This window comes from Phocoena phocoena, chromosome 4, assembly GCF_963924675.1.
Source record: "Phocoena phocoena chromosome 4, mPhoPho1.1, whole genome shotgun sequence".
In the NCBI taxonomy this organism is placed as follows: Eukaryota; Metazoa; Chordata; class Mammalia; order Artiodactyla; family Phocoenidae; genus Phocoena; species Phocoena phocoena.
Window position 1 is genome coordinate 35,297,623 of NC_089222.1, and position 23,117 is coordinate 35,320,739.

The 23,117-nt window shown below is 40.7% G+C and overlaps 1 protein-coding gene across 1 annotated transcript in view; it reads left to right on the top strand.

Annotated features, from left to right (window-relative positions):
• The window catches only part of ARHGEF26 (Rho guanine nucleotide exchange factor 26), a 151,875-nt gene that overhangs the window by 22,544 nt on the left and 106,214 nt on the right, over nucleotides 1-23,117 (top strand). Inside the window, exons 5-6 of the mRNA XM_065876262.1 lie at nucleotides 12,380-12,436; nucleotides 15,475-15,635. Coding sequence (XP_065732334.1) covers nucleotides 12,380-12,436; nucleotides 15,475-15,635 — 218 coding nt within the window. The remainder of the gene's footprint in view (nucleotides 1-12,379; nucleotides 12,437-15,474; nucleotides 15,636-23,117) is intronic.

The window sequence follows — 23,117 nt, forward strand, 5'->3', positions numbered from 1 at the left end:
AACTTACTGTGTTTGGGGTCTCCTTTTTGCAAGCTGCAGGTTTGTAGTTCCCATTGTTTTTGGTGTCTGTCCCCAGTGGCTGATGATTGTTTAGTTGCTTGTGTAGGCTTCCTGGTAGAGGTGAGTGGTGCCTGCGTTCTGATGGGTGGGGATGGATCTTGTCTTTCTGGTGGGCAGGGCAGCATCCGATCGTGTGTTTTGGGGTGTCTGTGAACTTAGTATGATTTTAGGCAGCCCCTCTGCTAATGGGTGGGGTTGTGTTCCCTTCTTGCTAGTTGTTTGTCATGGGGCATCCAGCACTGGAGCTTGCTGGCCTTTGGGTGGAGCTGGGTCTTAGTGTTGAGACCGAGATCTCTGGGAGAGCTCTTGCGAATTGTTATTATGTGTGGCTAGGAGGTCTCTGGTGGTCCAGTGTCCTGAACTCGGCTCCCCCACTTCAGAGGCTCAGGCCTGACAGTAGGCCCGACCACCAAGACCCTGTCAGCCACACAGCTCAGAAGAAAAGGGAGAAAAAAAGAAAGAAAATAATAAAATAAAATAATTAAAATATAAAAGTAATTAAAAAAAGAGAAGAGAGTAACCAAACCAATAAACAAATCCACCAATGATAACAAGCCCTAAAAACTATACTAAGATAAACAAAATAATCAGAAACATGTCAGTCGCAGACAGCAAAAACCCAAGTCTACAGTTGCTCCCAAAGTCCACCGCCTCAGTTTTGGGTTGATTCGTTGTCTAATCAGGTATTCCACAGATGCAGAGTACTTCAGCTTGATTGTGGGGATTTAATCTGCTGCTCCCGAGCCTGCTGGGAGAGATTTCCCTTTCTTTTCTTTGTTCGCACAGCTCCCAGGGTTCAGCTTGGATTTGGACCCACCCCTGCGTGTAGGTCGCCTGAGGGCGTCTGTTCTTTGCTCAGACAGGACGGGGTTAAAGGAGCAGCTGATTCGGGGGCTCTGGCTCACTCAGGCCGGGGGATGGGAGGGGTACGGATGTGGGGCAAGCCTGCGGCGGCAGAGGCCAGCGTGACGTTGCACAGCCTGAGGCGCACCAGGTGTTCTCCCAGAGAAGTTGTCCCTGGATCCCGGGACCCTGGCAGTGGTGGGCTGCACAGGGTCCCGGGAGGGGAGGTGTGGATAGTGACCTGTGCTCACAGACAGGCTTTTTGGTGGCAGCAGCAGCAGCCTTAGCACCTCATGCCCATCTCTGGGGTCTGCGCTGATAGCCGTGGTTCGTGTCCATCTGTGGAGCTTGTTTAGGCGGTGCTCTGAATCCCCTTTCCTTGCGCACCCCAAAACAATGGTCTCTTGCCTCTTAGGCAGCTCCAGACCTTTTCCCAGACTCCCTCCCGGCTAGTTGCGGCACACTAGCCCCCTTCAGGCTGTGTTCACGCCACCAACCCCAGTCCTCTCCCTGGTATCTGACCTCCAAAGCCCGAGCCTCAGCACCCAGCCCCGCCCGCCGCGGTGGGTGAGCAGACAAGCCTCTCGGGCTGGTGAGTGCCGGTCGGCACCGATCCTCTGTGCGGGAATCTCTCCGCTTTGCCCCCCGCACTCCTGTTGCTGTGCTCTCCTCTGCGGCTCCGACGCTTCCCCTCTCCACCACCCACAGTCTCCGCCCGCGAAGGGGCTTCCTAGTGTGTGGGAACATTTCCTCCTTCACAGCTCCCTCCCACTGGTGCAGGTCCCGTCCCTATTCTTTTGTCTCTGTTTATTCTTTTTTCTTTTGCCCTACCGAGGTACGTGGGGAGTTTCTTGCCTTTTGGAAGGTCTGAGGTCTTCTGCCAACGTTCAGTGGGTGTTTTGTAGGAGCTGTTCCACGTGTAGATGTATTTCTGATGTATTTGTGGGGAAGAAGGTGATGTCCGTGTCTTACCCCTCTGCCATCTTGGAGGTCCCCCCAGGTCAATTTCTTGAGAGAGAATCATATAGGCTCAGCCACTTTCCCGCCGCTTAAATAGGTCACTTAAACATTTACTGTTATTTGATCAGGTGCTTAAGTAGCTCTTTTCCAATCAGCTTTGGCCTCCATGATGGTGTGAAATGTGGGCTCTTGGGCTGCTGCTTTTGCAGAAGCTCTGAGTAGAACAGCTTTTCTTCTGAGGGTGAGTGGGAGTGTTAAGTGACATGACTGACATATCTAGTGTAAATTTACATATGGTGGAGTTGACATTGCAACCATGGTCTATATCAGTGGCTTAACATAATGAGAAATACATTTTACTTGTTAAGCCAGTAGGTGTGTTCATGGGTGCACGTGTGTGTATCTCAAACAAAAGCTTTAGAAAACAGAAGTTACCCTTAATACATGCAGTGCACTATGGTATTCTCTATTCTGTCCTTTCTGTTTTGTTACCTTTAAGTAGATGACAATCAGAAATTCTTGGGCTTTATTTTGCTATTCACTAAGAGGTTATAAGCTTGTCGCTTGAAAACGCTGGTATCTGACTGCAGAATTCATTTATATTGCACTGCATTGTGCTGGATGGGGCAAACAAATCAAACTGAAAACCAGTACCTGCGCTATAGGAACTTAGAAACTGGTTTAGGAGACAATAGAAATGAAAGGTTTAATGATGTTTTTGAAAGACTGTAGGACAAAATGTGAAAATGAATGACACAGATAGATATCATAGAAAGCAGTAAAGGTCAGGAAAGTGCTTTCTAGAGACTCTGACTAAAACTAGACGGGCTAGATGGGCAGAAGAGTGGAAAATAAAAGCAATAGAAGTATAAACTGTTGCTTGAAGGAAGCTTGAGATATAGGCAAATGGGAGAAGAGTGGTAATTCTGTGCCTATTTCTCAGGTCTCCTCCATATAATAATGGGGTAATTCCTGTCCAGTGGAACCACTGTGTGCTTTGAACATCTCATGTAAAACATCAGCCCACTTTTTTTTTTATTTTTAGTTTTTTGGCTGTACCATACAGACTGTGGAATCTTATTTTCCTGACCAGGGATCGAACCCGTGCCCGCTGCAGTGAAAGTGCGGCATCTTAACTACTGGACCTCCAGGGAAGTCCCTATTAGTTCACTTCAGTATCCATTTTTCCAAAACAGGTTTTACTCAGCTTAGATTTTATTGCCAATCTAAGAAATTAACTTCAGGGCTTCCCTGGTGGCGCAGTGGTTCAGAGTCCGCCTGCCGATGCAGGGGACACGGGTTCATGCCCCGGTCCGGGAAGATCCCACATGCCGCGGAGCGGCTGGGCCCGTGAGCCATGGCCGCTGAGCCTGTGCGTCCGGAGCCTGTGCTTCGCAACGGGAGAGGCCACAACAGTGAGAGGCCCGCGTACCTCAAAAAAAAAAAAGAAACTAACTTCAGTGTCAGTGTTGTTCTAAGGAACTTACTGTTTGGAGGCGATCATTCCTATCCATCTGCCACGTTCCAAAAACAACAAGCAAAAACAAAATGGCAGCCAAGATGTTGGCACCACCTTTACAAACAGGTGTCCTCTTCTGCAAGAGGAGCCCCTCAGACCTGTTCTGCCTTCGTCAGCCCCTTCCTGACTCATGCCTTCACTGTGTCATCGGCATCATTGTCAATTATGCGACTCCAGCCGAGTCCTCCTCTGCTCGCCCATCTGCACACCTGCCTGTCATCACTCACTTTCAACACTGCCTCATAAGCCACTGCCCGGTTTGGGCTTGACTGAAATCTCTCTCATGGTCACCTCTCACTTAAGAGTTTTCCTGTGGGCAGAAACAAAGAAATGCAGGTATTATTGGCATCCGTAAACAGTTCCATTTGCCTGTCCTACTTGCTTTGTTTCTTTTATGAGAGAGGACTTTGAAACATATTTTAGTTTTTATTAAAAATAATGCTTTACTTCTAAAGCCAAGAGATGCTTATTATAGAAAAATCAAAAAGTACCAATAGATAAAAAGAAGAAAATAAAAATTAGTTGAAATCCCTCCCATCCAATCACTGTTGACGTTTTGGTATATAACTTTTCAGACTTTTTTTTTTTCTTAATGTGTATTTAGAGTTTTCCTTTTCCTTTAAGCAAAAATTAACACAATAATATTGTCTTATTACTCATATTTTCTCTTTAACAATGTTGTAAATATTTTCTCAGGTCATTAAACCTGCTGTTTTGTAACCTATTTTTTTCTCTTAACAATGTTGTGAATGACTTTCCATGTTATTAAAGTTTCTTCCACATCAACCTTTGTAAAGCTCATATTATATTTCATCAAATAAGTAGGTGTTTGGTTCTTTTAACCAATTCCCTTTGTTAGTCATTAGTTTATTCCTAATATTGCAACTTAAAATCAAAATTTAAATTAACTTCTTTGAAACAATTATTTTTGAATTACAGAAGTAATGCAAATACATTCACCTTATTACAAAACTAAACACAACAGTTAAGACTAAAAGTTGCTCTGATTTTACCACCATTCTCAACCCCCTCCACTGTTCACCACTGTTACTAGTCTGGTCTCCTCCTCTGTATTTTATTAAATGTTCCACTTTTAAAAACTGCTCATCTTTTATTAAATAACTTTATGGAATCGCCTTTTTCCCCTAAAACCAGTTTACTTTTTATCCTCTCTACTTCTGTGTCATGAGCTTTTCATATATGTCCTAATCTCATTTTCTCCTCTTGATTGCAGATAGAAAAAGGAGAACTGGGTTTCTCTTTCACGGGGGAATAGAGATTGAGTACACTTGGGTCCAGGCTCAGTAGCCCACAGGGGAATGACGGTATTGAGAGCCACAAGTCAGAGAGAGGAATCTGAGGAGATTCCACAAATGTCAGTACTAATCAACAAGTTAAAAATTGCCAGGCGCCCTGCTAACAGCTTAACTTTCTCTGCAGCAGGAGCTGGGAATTCAGTTGGGGATGCAGTTTCTGGGGCATCCAGGGGGAGGACCTTAGTTTAAGGGAAAAGTAGCTGCAGGTCACACCTCTTAAGAAATTCAGAAGCATGAGAAGGCAGTGCACCATGGTGGTTAAGAGATTAGTCTTTGGGGCTTCCCTGGTGGTGCAATGGTTAAGAATCCACCTGGCAATGCTGGGGACACGGGTTCAAGCCCTGATCCCACATGCCACGGAGCAACTAACCTCGTGCACCACAACTACCGAGCCTGCGCTCTAGAGCCCACGAGCCACAACTCCTGAAGCCTGCGCGCCTCAAGCCTGTGCTCTGCAACAAGAGAAGCCACCGCACTGAGAAGCCCGCACACTGCAATGAAGAGTAGCCCCCACTCGCTGCAACTAGAGAGAGCCCGTGCGCAGCAACGAAGACCAAACGCAGCCAAAAATAAATAAATAAATATATACATACATTTATTAAAAAAAAAGAGAGAGAGATTAGTCCTTGGAGGCAGCAAGCAGGCCTGGGTTGAATCCCAGCTTGGCCACTTATTAGGGCTAACGATGATTTAACTTTCCTGTGTCTCCATTTTCTTTTTTGTAAAATAGCGATAGTAATAGCTTCCTTGTGGCATTGTTAGATGTTTTAGATGCATGGAAAGAACAGTACCTGGTGCATGGTAAGCATTTGATACATTGGTAGTTGGAGAAGTAGATTCAATACTCTGAATCAGGAATTGGCTAGATGTAGGATGCTGGTTTACGAGGGCTGGCTGCAAAGGAAGTAACGCATGCTTATGTCCTAAATCATACAAAGCATGGCAACTTATTCTGGTACATTTAATGACCTTGCTGTTTGTGGTCTGTCCCCTCGGCCTCATATCTGTACTGAAGTAACTGGGGCTCAGTCAGGAATCCTGGCTCTGTCTGCAGAGGGTGACTCAGGCCATTACAGGGTAAGAGCCCCAAGCCCTGGCCTGTCTTATCTGAGTTTGCCACGGTTTTAGCAGACCTGAGGTTACCTCTGGGAGGCTGGGGGAGCTTGCTGTTTCTTGAGATTCAAGAACTTTGGTGAGGATTATAGAATTAACCTTAACAATGTAGATCAGAGAGGAGATCTGGTTTTTTGAACAAATGAATGAGAAGGTCCCTGGCATGTTACTTGACATCTTTTTAAATTAAGCATATGATTTTATTAAATGGGCCATTGTCTTCTACCTCTCATTATTCTAAAAAGTAGTGTTCTATTTACCAGCTCCTCCCTAAAAATATGGCACTGTCCCCATCTTGACCTCATTTATCTGATCTTTGGTTATCCAGATCTCTGGCTCTTTGATGTGGATGTTCTGCAGTAGCTTGTGGCTTAGGTGGAAGGTATCTCAGTGATTTCTCGGTGGACGTGGTGGGGCCCGAGACAGCCTGCAGGGACTGCTTACAGAGGACAGTGTTTTGGGCCTGTGGCAGATTTTTCATTTTAGGAACTTCAGACATACACTCAGAGAGACGCTGTTCCCATGTTGTTGGCAGTGAAAGAATTCTAGCTCATTTATAATTCAGGGGCTATTCGGCTTGTGTTAAGTCTGTAGAAAGGACCTAGGAGTGATTGTGTCACGTGATGTAATTTTACTTTGCAATTCATTCTCTTCCCACTTGAACTCTTGAGAATAGAAGCCCATGAATAGCGAATCACCAGGAGGCATGAATAAAACAGTCAATTTTCAGCAAGTGGGTAACTCTAAGTTTAAAGGTCTTAGCTCCCATGGGTATTCAGTGGACATTAGTGCTGTATGGAGCCTGTGTGATCTTGGGTTATAAATATCTGATCTAATTTTTAATTGACTACTTTTCTGAGCCTTTTTGGTCGGTCAGTCTTTTGGGGGCCCTCCTATTCTGGTTTCTCTGGCTGGCGGTGAAAAACAGAAGGAACGTGCACCTGTCTTATCTAGAAACACTGTCAAGTCACAGAGGGCCTGAGGACATATCCTCGTTTACCCCATAGAAAATGGTCATCTGATCAGCCAGGTGACTGGTGTAGTTCATCTCGGCTCTGTCCACAAGTACAGGGCCGACTCTATCCTGTAGATAGGCTCTGTATAAATGGCAACCTCAGGGCTCTGTTGGAGGTGCAGAGAACCTGGCTTATTACCTATTCCAGTCCGTGGCGTCAAAGGCCAAGGAATATTGCATAAAGCTCATGGTTTTCCTAACACAGTTCTTCATGAGGTGAAAACACCTGTAGCTGTGGTGAATGTGGGAGTGGAATTACTACCTAAAGCCTGGTTGTTCCTTTGTGGGACAGTCATCTAACAAGCTCAGATTGGCAAAGTATCAAGAAGGAAATCGGCATCCATTTTATTTTATTTATTTTTTAACCATTTTAAAAAATTAAAGTATAGTTAACTGACAATGTTGTATTAATTTCAGATGTACAGCAAAGTGACTCAGTTGTACATATACAAATATCTATTCTTTTTTCAGATTCTTTCCCCATATAGGTTATTACAGAATGTTGAGTATAGTTCCCTGTGCTATACAGTAGCTCCTTGCTGTTTATCTATTTTATATGTAGTAGTGTGTTCATGTTACTCCCAAATTCCTAATTTATCCCTCCCTCCCTTGCCCCTTTGGTAACAGTAAGTTTGTTTTCTATGTCTGTGAGTCTATTTGTGTTTTGTAAATAAGTTCATTTACATCATTTTTTTAGATTCCATATGTAAGTCATATTATACGATATTTGTCTTTCTCTGACTTACTCGCCGTCAATTTTAGGTGGAGTATCCGTTAATTAACTTTTGGGTCTGTACTTTAGGGAGTTTACCCTTTTATAAATTTCAGAAACTATATCTTGGGTCTAGTAAGACAATATCATATCCATAGATGAAGTATCTTCTACTGTCCTTTATTAGTTTTAGCCAGTTGTTAACTTCTGTCTCTTTTGAACATGGAAAATATACTGGTTACAAAAATCATGGGAGGAGAATTTCAATCCAGTTACAGCAGTAAAAATATAATTTATAATTATGAATTTAGGACTGTTATGACATTAGTGAGTTCCCTGCATTCACTGTCTTGACAGGCCACATAATATATGTTCATATTTTTCAACTTATGTCAGAACTATAGTTGTGAGCTACAGTTTTGTTGTTTTATTTGAATTAATTTTTATCCACTTCAAATGTTGACAATATTGACATACATTCACACTTTCTCCTTAGAGTCTATCGTCTACCATGGCAAGATTTGAAGAGTTTTGTAGATTATACGAAAGTTATACAAGTTTATAACTTATAAAAGTTTATATAAGTTATATAAGTTTATATGTTTATAAGTTTCGTAGATTATACGAAATCAAGAACCCCAAATGGAATCTAGTTCTTAATGTTTCATTAAACTACTTATGTAATTCTACTTGATGAGATAGTTAAATAAAAAATTTAGACCAGTGAGGAATGAGAAAGTTCAAGTGAGGTCAGAGGAGAGCTGTAAAGGAGTGTTGCTTGGCTGTCTGTGTGTTCCCGTTTGTGCTGGGCCAGAGCCACCACTGCAAAATATATATTTAAAAAAGAAAAAAGAGCCTGTACAATTTAATTTCTTTCATTTTAGATAACAAAATAGGAATCCATTTTGGAAGCTGGTGTATTTTCTTTTCCATACATGGAAACAAGGAGAACCCTTGGAGAATTTTGCTAGATTCTCTTAGCAAAACTGTGCAAACTGCAGAAAACATGTAAATGTAAAAACTATAGGTATAAACATATGCTTTATACACATTTTTTTTGTGCAGAAGAAGAGCCTGGGCCTTCCAAAGATTTTTACTTCAGTTTAGCAGTAAGGCCACTGGTTTTGAATAGAAAATTTCCAGAGATATTTACTATTAAAATCTTTGCATGCATTCTTTCTCCTTCTTTCCTTTCCCTCCCTCCCTCACCCCCTTCTTTCCTTGTTTCTTTCTGCTTGACACTTTGCTCTGTGTTTTCATTCTCCCCCCGGTTTTCTCCTGCCTGCCTTCTGCCAGTCTCTGTGAGGCCCTGTTTTATAACCTCTCTCCCCTTCTTTCTCTGGTTTCATCTTCCAAATTCTTCAGTCTCTGAAATAATCTTGCTGCTCTTGACCTTCGACCTCCAGGCACCTGCTCTGCTTAATTTAGAGTTGAACGTGGAAGGTCTCAGGTGGACAAAATGCTTCTTCTTGGCTCAGGAGAAGAACCTGTCCAGCCAGGACCTGGAGCAGTGGTCTGGCAGCCAGCCAGGAGGAGCTGGCTCATCACAACTCTCCAGAGCCAGTTTTCAGATTCCCCGAATGTGCCCGTCTTCTTAATTATAACCCAAGACTGCTTCATGGAATCTTTTTTTCTTTTTGGTCAGTTTTGTATGGGCTGCTGGTCTCTTACTGATGACTTTTTTGGGTAAAGGAATATTTTATCATTTTTTAAAATTAGTATTATTAGTGAAAGATGATAATTCTATGCAATTAGTACTTTGCCTTTTTCAAAACTACCTCCTTTCCCCCCTCAGAAGAGCAACTACTTTAGCTGGGGATTTTTTTCTTTTTCTTTTTGATAGGATGAAGTACTCTTTATCCCTCAGTAAACTAGCTGTATCTGGGTAGGTCTCTAAGCCCACATGCTTCGCTCTCTTCCCCTTAAGATTTCCGGGTTTGAAGTCAGCAGTAGTTGTGGATAGAGATGCCGGTGGCCTGGAAATTCTTGCTGGTGACCTCACCTGCAGAGACAGTGGGCGTGATGCTGGGATATTGATCTGTCAGGACTTTGTGTCAGGCAGGAAATCCTGTGAAGTTCCTGCTCAGGGTTAACCAAATGGGAGCAGCTCTGAACAGTTTCATTCTTCTGTCCAGTCTCCTACCTTATTAAAATGTTTGAAGAAGCCTTTTTAGCCATGAGTTCTTGCTGACAGGCTGACCCAGGGTCAGGATGGTGGGTAAGGCATTACAACATGCCGTGATATGGGTGGATGAAAACAAACATATGGAGACTTGGTACAGACCTGGCATTAGAAGGGGTTGTAGTGATGATCATCCAACCTTAGAAACGGGGTGCCTCTCATAGAAAGCTGGGAGTTCCTATCCCTGATAATATTATGATTAAGAGTGGGAGCCCTGAAGTTGACTGGCCTTGCTACCTATTAGCTGTGTGATCTGGGATCCTAAGCCTTAGTTGTTATTCCCATCTGTTAAATGGGCATAAAAGTAGTATTGGCTTTTTAGAATTTTTATGAGGATTCAATGGGAATGGGATATAAAATACACAACATATTTCCTGGTGCTCAGTAAATGATTGCTGATTTTACTATTGATTTCGGACTCTTTCTACTCTACTGCACTGCTTTCTAACCTTTTCCAACAATCAGATTAAAGGCAGTAACATGTAGTAGTCTTTATTACCCTGACCCCACAATGTAGAGAACTGTGTGCCAGCGGTCTTCACGCTGGGATATGCACCACACCCCAGGGCATTCAGCAAGACGATGTGAGATGGGCAGGAATAGTTTTAAGGGGACCATTTTCCAGATTCTCAACTTGTAGGTATTCTTTTTTCTAAAACTGAGACTGTATCTGCAGTTAAAGTGTTACACCAGGTTTTTAATTTTTTTCCAACTTCCACTTTCACAGTTACCCCTTTTGCCATTTTTCTAGAGAAAGCCATCTCTCTTAGCCGTATCAAATCTTACTTTGGTGCCCTGTCTCAACGTGTTAAATCACAGGCACAAGATAAAATGGGGTCAATTTGAAATACTGGTTTCAGCAAAGCCTCCTTTAATTAAGCCACCATCTCACTCAGAGTTGCACTGTCAGTAAAATTTTACTTTTAGGGCTAAATGCATTGAAATTAGAAGTAATTGTGTCATTTTGATTATAGATTAGTGATGCTATTTGTAGTGATCTTACAATCCAGAAGAGTCTTTATGCTTAAAGCTCATTGGTCACAGGAAGTTTTAGAAAATTAAATGTAAAAACCTATTTTTGTGTTAAAGTATGCTAGGGTGACTAATTAGACACCCTGACACATAGAATTATACTAGGAAACTTAGCGGGGTGGGATTGACATCTAAATGAGGTTTCAAGGAGAAAGAAGAAGAATGTAAAATCTCCAACTGTTAAGAAAAGCTTATTGATTTTTGAATGAATGATGTTATACAATAGGTATTTAGTCATCATGGTTTTTATATTTCATTGGATACATTTAAAATAACACACGGTTAAAATGTCTAAATTTACAATTAGCAGCAAAATATATCTTTTTTTTTTTGCCATACGCAGGGCTCTCACTGTTGTGGCCTCTCTCGTTGTGGAGCACAGGCTCCGGACGCGCAGGCTCAGTGGCCATGGCTCACGGGCCCAGCCGCTCCGCGGCATGTGGGATCTTCCCAGACCGGGGCACGAACCCTTGTCCCCTGCATCGGCAGGTGGACCCTCAACTACTGTGCCACCAGGGAAGCCCCAAAATACATCTTTAAAATTCTTTAAGTTTAGGATGAAAATCTGAGATGCCAACTTAAAAATGGGTCTAAGGGAACATGGTTTTTACGGGTTTTTTTTGAGAAGTATGAGAGCCAAACGTTTGAAGACCTTTATTATATTTTATTGCTATTAATTTTTCACACAAGGGGAGGGCACTCTCTTCCTGCTCTTCTTCTTGTGAAGTGCAGGATTTAATTGGTTGGTATTTTGCATAGGCCTTACCTTTTGCTAATTGAACTTTAACTGAAAAACATGAATACCTTTCATGTGCCAGACTCAGTGCCGGGTATATCAGAAGAGACTCCAGGCCCTGCCTTCATGGAGTTCATAGTTCAGCCTCTACTCTTTGGGTTAGAGACTGAATTTTGATAGGAACTACAGCAGTCAGGTAAAAACGTGTGGCAGTTGAGTCAGGAACCGCAGGGATTCAACTAGGGATACAACCGTATTACTGCAAGTATGGTACTTGCAGAAGAAGAATGGTAGCATTCTTGGTTCTTGTAGGTACTGTGGCTTCTCCAAAGACTATCAGGTTAATATCCTTATTTGTCAAAATTAAATATGCCTGAAAGACTGCTGAAGTTGGGCCAAGGGGCGTTTCCTTGTTTGATTGGGTTTTTATAAAGAGCATTGCTGTTCCACTGAGTCTTTGTGAAAAAATAGTGTTAAAATTACTCTTTCAATGAAATAAGGACACCATATTACTGACCAGGGTTCTGGGCAGTAAACTCTTAGAGTGGTGGCTTCATTTTCTTTATTATCGGGAATTTCTTCAGTTATGAATCAGAAGATTAATTTCATAAGTATTTTAGGACTAGCCAGAACTAAGAGTAGAACAGATTAACCCAACCTGATAGGATAGTGTTCTAGACACTTTTCATTTCTTTAGTGTTGAGCTATGCTAATTTATTAGTGTAATTAAATGTCATTTGAGGGGTGTGAGACTCAAAATTAGTATGTACTGAATTCAACATTTTGCGTAATTTCTCTTAATTCATTTTTGAAGGGCATAGAGTTCTGTCTTACATAATAAAGAAGTTGTTTAAGTAACTGCATTCAACTTTATTTTGCTTTTCCCCCTAGGTGAAAAGAAATGGATTATCTCAGACAGTTAGCCAGGAAGAAAGAAAGAGACAAGAGGTAAGTTTTCCACCAAGCAGATGCTTTAGGGTTCCAAGGGTGCCTGTTATGTTCAGCATTTTCCTTTGACGATGTATCCATTTTTTTTTTTTTTTTTTTACAAAAGGAGTATGTGATCATTGTCAAATAAAACTACACATAAGCTCCCATAAAAGAAAATTTAAAATATACCAATGTCATTTTAACTTAACAAAGCACCTAGTCTGTGTGTATTTACACTGGAAGAAATATGTTGAAAAATGAAACAGACATTACTTAGATCCTGGAACTGAAGAAGGGTGTTAGTGGAAAAACTGGTGAAATCTGAATAAAATGTGAATATTTGTCTGCAGACAAAATGTAATGTACCCTGGATAGGGAAAGCCAGGTGAAGGAAATATAGGAACTCTGAACCCTCTTTGCAAGATTTCTATAAATCTAAAATTATACCAAAATAAAAGTTTACCTAATAAAAAGTAAAACATAATAAGAGGGTTTCATAACTTGAAGTTTAAGAAATGCAGTTTAAGACAATTGCTTACTGTAATAATACTGCAAAGTTGTCAAAGTACTTTCCTTCTGTTTTATGCATATGAGTATGGAGATACAGAAGCTTAGGCATATACATGCATGTAAATCAGTTCCACAGAGGACATGAGATACCTTTTTCTTATTTCTTTGGCCTGAAATAACACAAAAATATAAGGATGTGTTGTAATGCCATTTTTTTAACTTTAAAAAAACAAAATAGTATATAACATTGGTGTACACGTCTCTGAGAATTAAAAATGTATTACATTTATAATTTTTTTCTTATTTTTATTTATTAAGAAACTAAGACTTAAACTAAAATAGAAGTCCTACATTCTCCTCCTCTGTCTCATTCCCTTCCTCTCCTCCCCAGAGGCAACTATAATTATGAATTGATGTGTACCCATCCAATCATGTATTAGGTATATTTATGTACATATACTTGTGTGTATCTGTTAAGATGTAGATAAATGGTATGATTCTGAACGTGTTTTGGTTGGTTGCTTTTTACATTCAACACTGTTTTTGAGATTTACCCATGTTAATGCATGTTAATCTAGATCATTTATTCAAACTACTGTATAGTATTCCATTCTCTAAATACTACTTTAAATAAAAATCTGTCCTCCTAGTGAGGGACAACAGGCAGTACTTTTTTCTTTACGGTTAACATTGTGGCATAAACAATATTTCTCTCTGTTTGTGGACAAATTCAAGAGCTTCTCCAGGGTCCTAGTCCCATTTGAATATTTCTTTTCTTTTAAACCTATTCTGTTTCCCTTATATTTTGAAAATATTTATTTAGGTTTGTGATTTAAAAAGTAATGACTGGGAATTCCCTGGCAGTCCAGTGGTTAGGACTCTGTGCTTTCACTGGCTAGGGCCCAGGTTCAGTCCCTGGTAGTGACAGCAAATCTAACTATGGTCTCTTTCTATTCCTATACAGATGTTTTAACAGGTCTAATGTGATTTGCTTTTAAGTAGTTGATGACCCAATTGCATGTTTTAAGTTATTACATTAAACTTATTATATTAAACTACCACTTACTCACCTTTTCCTGCGATCTACTCTGTATAATTTATCGTATCTTTTTGTTTGAATCTTCACATTTTGGATTTGATTACAAAAGTCTCTGCTTTTGAAAATATTTTTTAGTCATTCCAAGGCACTATATCCATCAACAACCTGAAATCCATTATTTTTGGTCAGGATGGGTGAATTTTCTTTAGTTTGCATTACATTTCCTGGGGATGATTGTATTGATTGAATAGAATCACACGCGATACAGGTTGAATGAGACTCTTAATGTTCTTACTCTTTACTCATTAGATGATTATATCACTTAAGTCCCTGGAGCGCAACTGAGGTTAGACCAGTATGACTTCTCTAAAAGCTTCTGGATGCTAAAAAGAGAGGTGAACCCTGAGACTAGCACCACTAACCTGACTTAAAGAATTATGGCTCACCTACCGGCAGCGGGGCGTCCACCTGCCTGTGCCTGACTGCTCCCGCCCGGCCTCAGCTGGAGCACAGGGTCTCACGGGGAGAATCTTCTGTGCCCTTTGGGCCAAGCACTGAGGGGAAGAACGCTGGAGGTCAAGGGGGTTGATGGCAGTGTTACTAGGGTAGGTCTCCAGGAAGGATGGGAAACCTCAAGCCTGCAAGGATGTTCACTACCCCTCCCTGAGGAGGAATTCTCCCTGCCTGGCCATTCTTGGAGAATCTGATTTTGTTAAGGTGCTAGATGAATTCCTTACACAGGGCGCTGGTGTCTCTCCACATATATGGGTTGGCTTTTGATAATTAATGAACGCTTATCAGGTAAACCACTGTGTGCCTGACACCAAGAGTTTCTGCCGAGGGTCCTTCGCTCCTTCTTGAGACACTGATGAGAGCAGAGAGGGTGGCTTGTTGGACGGAATTACTTTCAGTTGTATGAGTTTATATAAAAGAATTCCTGTGGCTGATAAGAACATTTTGAGGGTAGGTCCAATCATGCTCTTTAATGCACCCAGAATATTTGTTCTTATTAACCACAAATTAGTTGGATTACAACATAGGGAGAGAAAGGAGGACCCACAAGGGAGGGAAGAAATGTATTTGTGAGAAATTTTCTCTGAATCCCAAGTGAGGTCCATAAATCTTCACTGTCCCAGAGCAGCATGCTTTGAAATCAGGGCTGGAGGAGATGACCCCAAAGGTTAATTAATGTCACACTGAGATTTTACGACATGCCCTAGCTTCCTCCCAGAGATTCTGCCCCCTGGCAAAGTGTGACCTCAGGGTGCAGCCTCAAGTCATCCAAATACTTTCGTTTACACTATTTACACTCTAGGCAGTGACTCTATTTCTCAAAATTTGGGTATATGTGCCTTATATAAAGACAGTAGTTTGGTAATGTAGTTTTTAATACTTATCTTTTTGTATTTTTTAAGATATTATGTTATTCTTATAGCAGAATTATGAGAGCTAGGTTTAATTCTTTAATTGAAGGAATGAATAACACATTTCTTCTTCCTTCTATCAGGCTATCTTTGAAGTTATATCCTCTGAACATTCATATTTACTCAGCTTGGAGATCTTGATACGAATGTTTAAAAATTCTAAAGCACTGAGTGAAACGATGACCAAAACAGAGAGTCACCATCTTTTCTCCAATATTACAGATGTCTGTGAGGCAAGCAAAAAGTAAGTTCACTTTCGTTTGCCTTTGGTCATGCCAAGACATTACTGGTTAACAAACAGCTGCGTTATGTCAAAAGGAAGACATTTAGAGGTGTGAAGTCTCTCATTTGTTCAATTGGCTTTTATCTTTATTCCTTGAAAAAAATTTTAAGATGTGTTTCAAGGTGTTGATGTATAGACAGATGCTAAGTGTGTAATTAATTGTCACATGAGACAGTTATATCTAAGGTCTCTATATTCCTTCTCTTTCTCCCTATTTCTCCTTTTTCCCTTTTATTTTTCCTTTTTAATTATTGCCAATAATATAACAACATTAGTTGGAAGGAAACAAGGTAACTCACTATCAAACCATTCAAATACAGACATTATTTCTGTTTACAATTTCATAATAGTCTTGTCCTTGTTAAGATATGTATATATTATTTTTAAAATGCAGTCATAGTGACCATAACGATTTTTACAGATTTTCCCTATTTCACTTTCCATAAGTACTATTAGAAGAGTTTCCATTTTTTTTTTTTTTTTTTGCGTTATGTGGGCCTCTCACTGTTGTGGCCTCTCCCGTTGCGGAGCACAGGCTCCGGACGCGCAGGCTCAGCAGCCATGGCTCACGGGCCCAGCCGCTCCGCGGCATGTGGGATCTTCCCGGAGCAGGGCACAAACCCGTGTCCCCTGCATCGGCAGGCGGACTCTCAACCACTGCGCCACCAGGGAAGCCCTCCATTATTATTCTTAATGAGTGCAGGAAGCTTAGTTTGTACACCAGTGGTGAGCTCTTCTATCCTTCCGAGGGAACTACACAGCCTGTACTGGAGCCATGTGCCAGCAGTGTTGAGCCACCCGAAGTTGCTATTTTGGTAGATCAAAATGGATTGAATATTGGCAGTTTTGTATGGTTGGGTCAAAGGTAGGTTTACTGTACAACTCATAGCTTAAGCTTCAAGGCTCCTCATTTGCAAGGGCACCTTTTAAATATTTGCTTTTGTGCCTAATTTTTTTTCTTAGAGGGCCTCCAAATTGTACAGGCTTCAAGGCCCACAAAAAACAGGATCTGTCCCTGGGGTGAGTACCCCTTGTGAATCTGGACGTTGTTCATTTGTCACTTTAGGGAAAATCCAAGTAGGCAGTGACGGTAACACGTTTGTATCCCTGGCTCCATCGCTGCGTGCAGGTAGATTTTCCTTTTGAACTGCAAGATTGAACATCTGTGCTGAACAGGTTAGCATGTGAGTTGGGGCCACTGCAGAGATGCAATTTGTGGTCAGATCAGCGAGCTCTCCCAATATTTTATGGTAGTGACACAACTTCAGAAGTCAGATTCTGCCACAAGAAAAGATCTTGACAATCTTATTACTGCATTATGTGTCCAGAGGACCTGCTGGGCCTTAGAGAACAGGGGCCTGTGGTGTGCAGGTGGTGACACACACTGCAGCTTGGAAGTCTTTTTTCAGAAGCTGGGTCATTGCTTGTGTTCAGCCTATTGGGTTTTTTTTTGGTACCAGTCTTGCCCATTTTGGTAAGAGAAATGAAAAATCTCCTTTCTCCCGTTAGTGAAGGGGGCAGAGCAAGAGCCTTAGATGGTGTGTCCCTGTTCAACAGGTATTCAGATTTCAAAATGAGTCTGTTTCATTTTAACGTGTACTTTGGTCTAACTACGAAAACAAATCTCCATGTTAGATATATCGCTATAAAGAATTATTTCTGTTTTGATAACCATAAAATGTAAGTTATGATTTTAATTAGAATATGTTTCCTGAAAACCACGGTGGCATGTTTTTCACTCCTCTCTGGAATTGTTCTTTGAATCGTGTGGCCATCAGTCCACTTCTCATAGCGTATAAATGACTCTAGAGAAAGCTGTTAGTTCTGACTGTTGAGTAGCAGCAGTTCTTGAACAGAGTATGTTTTGGGTCCTAAGAGTCTTTGGGCCTTGGCAGCACTGCTCGTGTACCAGGCATGCTTCAGAAGGAGCCTGGGCCCCAGTAATCACATCTTGTCTTGGTAGTTGGTTAACCTTGAGAAGGTTGCTAAACCTCTCCAACTCATTTCTTAGATATAAAATGGGGATAAAACCCATAATTGGTTAACCCTGAAATAAGTAATTTTATTTAAATTATAGATGAAAATTTTATTATTTTAATTTCACTCATTTACAAAATATAAATCTCTTATGATTTTATTTAAATGTTTTCATTTCTGTAGTAACTTAAAATAAGAGGCTATTCTGGACATTTTTGTCTATTTTTCATTTTTAAAACAAAACTCAGACTTCTCAGCCTGCATTAAATGATAAAGAAAGAAATATCTTTATCCTTTACATTTTTTGTTTTGTTTTTATTTGAAATGCAGTGTTTTAATTTGGAGAGATGCCTATGTAATGTTTGATCTCTGTTATATTTCAACTAAGAATGATCAGCTTCTGCATGGTAATCCTGTGTCTGTATCATAATAACTTACATTACAAAAGTTTATTGAAGTTTGAAAAACTCATTTCAGATACAGCCTTTTTAAAATTCAAAGTTCTCAGAAGATTTACAAAACCTATTTCATTATGTAAAGCCTGCTTGTTGAATTTCCAGCATTTGGGCTCCAAGAGTGACTGACTCTCAAGTGGTAATGCCTTCATGTGCTACCCATGAAAGAGTTGCCAGTCTTAAGAAATCATAAAATTTTCATTTTTTTCTTGAATAAACAAACGATCAGTGTCTGAATTAAGTACTGATTAAGTGGGGCATTGTTAAGTGTAGCATAATCAAGACTATTTTCATTGCTTTACTTTTACCTGATGAAAAATTGTAGCTATAGGTGGCGGGATATTCAGTAGAGGCTGAGGTCACAACATGCTCAGCATTTGACTTAACAATGTGATGTCTGGTCCTCTTTACAGTGGCTCAGGTTCTTCACTGTTTTCCAGTAAATGTCACCAAGAAGCCCTTATGTGTAAGAGGATGCTATATGAAAACAAACAGGCAGGGACAAGATCATTCTGATTCTGGGTGTGTGCATTTATCAGTGGACGTTCCTACTGAATTCTTTCCTGCTTTATAAAGAATTGCTCATTTTAGTCAACACTTGTGGAGCCTCCTATTCTGCCAGATGCCTGGATTCTAGAGCATTTCAGCTGATGGCATCTGCCCTGTGGCTCTTGGTCCTCAGGGGCCAGTGGCGGCCAATGGAACATCCCCGGTGTGTGTGCAGAGGCATCCTAGGGCAGGGCACTTACCCGAAATGGGCAGGTTTGGGTCATGCTGGAGGTTATGGGCCTAGGACCCCTGGTGAGAATCACAGGTGAGGATGAGAGAAGATGGTAATGGCCTTTGTGTGCCTGCTGAGGACTTTTTACTGTTTACTGAAGGCTGGGTGGACACAACGGGCAATAAGGTAGGGGACTGACGTGGTGGTCTGGGAGATGACAGTAGAATGGTGTTTGCATAAGAGAGGAGGTGAAGATGGTGAAAGGTTTGGGGCCATTGCAGTAACACAGCCAGAGATGATGGGAATCCTATAGGAGTCCTAGGAGGAAGGACTTGAAGGATATTTAGAACCTCTAATCCCGAGGACTTGGCAAGAGAGAGGGAGGAGTTTTGTTTACCTCCCAGTGTCTGCCTGGTTGACTGTGGATGGTGGTTGTATTATCCAGGGTGTAAGAGAAGCAGGTTGGGGCTTAATGAGGGAGATAAGGAATTCAATTTGGGGCAAGTTTGAAATGACTGTGGAGCATGAGGGGAAGGTGCCTAGTTGAAAGGAGAAAAAGATTAGAATTCCAGAAAAATCTTGACTTGAATGTAGATTTGAGTCATGTACGTTCTTGGCACAGTGGGTTTAAGTGAGATACTAGAGCTTGTAGTGATGGTTTTTAAGCGGTGGTGGTGGTACTGGTGGTGGTTGTGTTTGCCTCCTGGGGGCATTTGGAATGTGTTTTCGGTTGCCCCAGTGACCTGGAGACTCTATTGGCATTAGTAGGTGGGGCCAGAGGTGCCAGACATCCTACAAGTAGTAGAACTGCCCTAGACAAGCATGAATTGTCCCACCCAAATGCCCGTTGTGTCCTCCTTGAGATGCACAGATCGAACAAAAAGAAAAAGAAAACCAAGGTCAGAATTTTGGCACAGAAACATTTAAGGAGCCTACATCGGGGGCATGGGGGAGAAAATTGAAGCAAATAGGGTAAGAATTACTGCCAGGACCTTTCTCAGGCCCCTTGGCTGTGGAGGGTTTGCCCCTGTCTTTAATGCCTTCCTGTCACCCCCTGTGTCAGTGCCATGGGCAAGGCATCTGTTTGCTTTGTAATCTTCTTTAAAGGCATATGCGGGGAGGCAGCTGGAACCCTACTCGTTCTGTATTTGACCCCTCCTACAAAGAGTGCGGCCCTTTTCTTTTTCTTGGGATGATTAGAACTAAATCCTCCTAAGTTCAGGCAGTCCCAGTATGCCTTTGACCTCCCAGCTCTGGACCTACTTCCTTCTACCTTTGAATGTTTTAACTTCCCTCTGACTCAAATGCATGAAATCTCCCTGGATTCATGGTCTCTGTCTTTTAAGCCCCAAAGATGTCCTAAAAACCTAATCATTCCATGAAAAAAAGGGAGTATTAGATATCCTTTGTTTAGAAATGAATAGGCTTAATTCATAAATAAACACCACACATTGTATATGCTTTGCCTATTTGCATATATCCTTTGATTATTTTTTTTTGTTCTGCTTTTACGTATCTGTGTTCATTTAGAATAATTTATAGGTAGTTGCCATATTAATAGAAAAAGACCTACAAGTATGATTAATTTTCATGAATTAGCAACAGAATATGATCTTATTCAGTAATTCCACTTGTTTTTAAATTTAAGATCTATTGATGGTAAAAGACTGATACTATGGAAAGGAGATTGCCTTTTGTATAAGACTGAATATTAATCCCACTGCTGTGTTTAGAAACATTAAGGTCTAAGTAAGGTCTTTTGTATTAAAATGTTTTCTGCAAAATGAAAACTAGATGAACCTCTGTTTTGATGTTTTATAAAATGATGTGTTTTTAATCTTTTTTTTTTTTTACATCTTTATTGGAGTAAAATTGCTTTACAATAGTGTGTTAGTTTCTGCTTTATAGCAAAGTGAATCAGTTATACATATACATATGTCCCCATATCTCTTCCCTCTTGCGTCTCCCTCCCTCCCACCCTCCCTATCCCACCCCTCCAGACGGTCACAAAGCACCGAGCTGATCTCCCTGTGCTATGCGGCTGCTTCCCACTAGCTATCTACCTTACGTTTGGTAGTGTATGTGCATGCCTCTCTCTCGCTTTGTCACAGCTTACCCTTCCCGCTCCCCATATACTCAAGTCCATTCTCTAGTAAGTCTGTGTCTTTATTCCTGTCTTACCCCTAGGTTCTTCATGACATTCTTTTTTCTTAAATTCCATATATATGTGTTAGCATACGGTATTTGTCTTTCTCTTTCTGACTTCACTCTGTATGACAGACTCTAGGTCTATCCACCTCATTACAAATAGCTCAATTTCGTTTCTTTTTATGGCTGAGTAATATTCCATTGTATATATGTGCCACACCTTCTTTATCCATTCAACCGATTATGGACACTTAGGTGGTTTCCATCTCCGGGCCATTGTAAATAGAGCTGCAATGAACATGGTGGTACATGACTCTTTTAGAATTATGGTTTTCTCAGGGTATATGCCAAGTAGTGGGATTGCTGGGTCATATGGTAGTTCTATTTGTAGTTTTTTAAGGAACCTCCATACAGTTCTCCATAGTGGCTGTACCAATTCACATTCCCACCAGCAGTGCAAGAGTGTTCCCTTTTCTCCATACCCTCTCCAGCATTTATTGTTTCTAGATTTTTTGATGATGGCCATTCTGACTGGTGTGAGGTGATATCTCATTGTAGTTTTGATTTGCATTTCTCTAATGATTAATGATGTTGAGCATTCTTTCACGTGTTTGTTGGCAGTCTGTATATCTTCTTTGGAGAAATGTCTATTTAGGTCTTCTGCCCATTTATGGATTGGGTTGTTTGTTTTTTTGTTATTGAGCTGCATGAGCTGCTTATAAATTTTGGCGATTAATCCTTTGTCAGTTGCTTCATTTGCAAATATTTTCTCCCATCCTGAGGGTTGTGTTTTGGTCTTGTTTATGGTTTCCTTTGCTGTGCAAAAGCTTTGAAGTTTCATTAGGTCCCATTTATTTCCATTTCTCTAGGAAGTGGGTCAAAAAGGATCTTGCTGTGATTTATGTCATAGAGTGTTCTGCCTATGTTTTCCTCTAACAGTTTGATAGTTTCTGGCCTTACATTTAGGTCTTTAATCCATTTTGAGCATATCTTTGTGTATGGTGTTAGGGAGTGATCTAATCTCATACTTTTACATGTACCTGTCCAGTTTTACCAGCACCACTTATTGAAGAGGCTGTCCTTTCTCCACTGTACATTTCTGTCTCCTTTATCAAAGATAAGGTGACCATATGTGTGTGGGTTTATCTCTGAGCTTTCTATCCTGTTCCATTGATCTATCTTTCTGTTTTTGTGCCAGTACCATACAGTCTTGATTACTGTAGCTTTGTAGTATAGTCTGAAGTCAGGGAGCCTGATTCCTCCAGCTCTGTTTTTCATTCTCAAGATTGCTTTGGCTATTCGGGGTCTTTTATGTTTCCATACAAATTGTGAAATTTTTTGTTCTAGTTCTGTGAAAAATGCCAGTGGTAGTTTGATAGGGATTGCATTGAATCTGTAGATTGCTTTGGGTAGTAGAGTCATTTTCACAATGTTGATTCTTCCAATCCAAGAACATGGTATATCTCTCCATCTATTTGTATCATCTTTAATTTCTTTCATCAGTGTCTTATAATTTTCTGCATACAGATCTTTTGTTTCCTTAGGTAGGTTTATTCCTAGATATTTTATTCTTTTTGTTGCAGTGGTAAATGGGAGTATTTTCTTGATTTCACTTTCAGATTTTTCATCATTAGTGTATAGGAATGCCGGAGATTTCTGTGCATTAATTTTGTATCCTGCTCCTTTACCAAATTCATTGATTAGCTCTAGTAGTTTTCTGGTAGCATCTTTAGGATTATCTATGTAGAGTATCATGTCATCTGCAAACAGTGACAGCTTTACTTCTTCTTTTCTGATTTGGATTCCTTTTATTTCCTTTTCTTCTCTGATTGCTGTGGCTAAAACTTCCAAAACTATGTTGAATAAGAGTGGTGAGAGTGGGCAACCTTGTCTTGTTCCTGATCTTAGTGGAAATGCTTTCAGTTTTTCACTATTGAGGACGATGTTGACTGTGGGTTTGTCATATATGGCCTTTATTATGTTGAGGAAAGTTCTCTCTATGCCTACTTTCTGGAGGGTTTTTATCGTAAATGGGTGTTGAATTTTGTCAAAAGCTTTCTCTGCATCTATTGAGATGATCATATGGTTTTTCTCCTTCAGTTTGTTAATATGGTGTATCACATTGATTGATTTGTGTATATT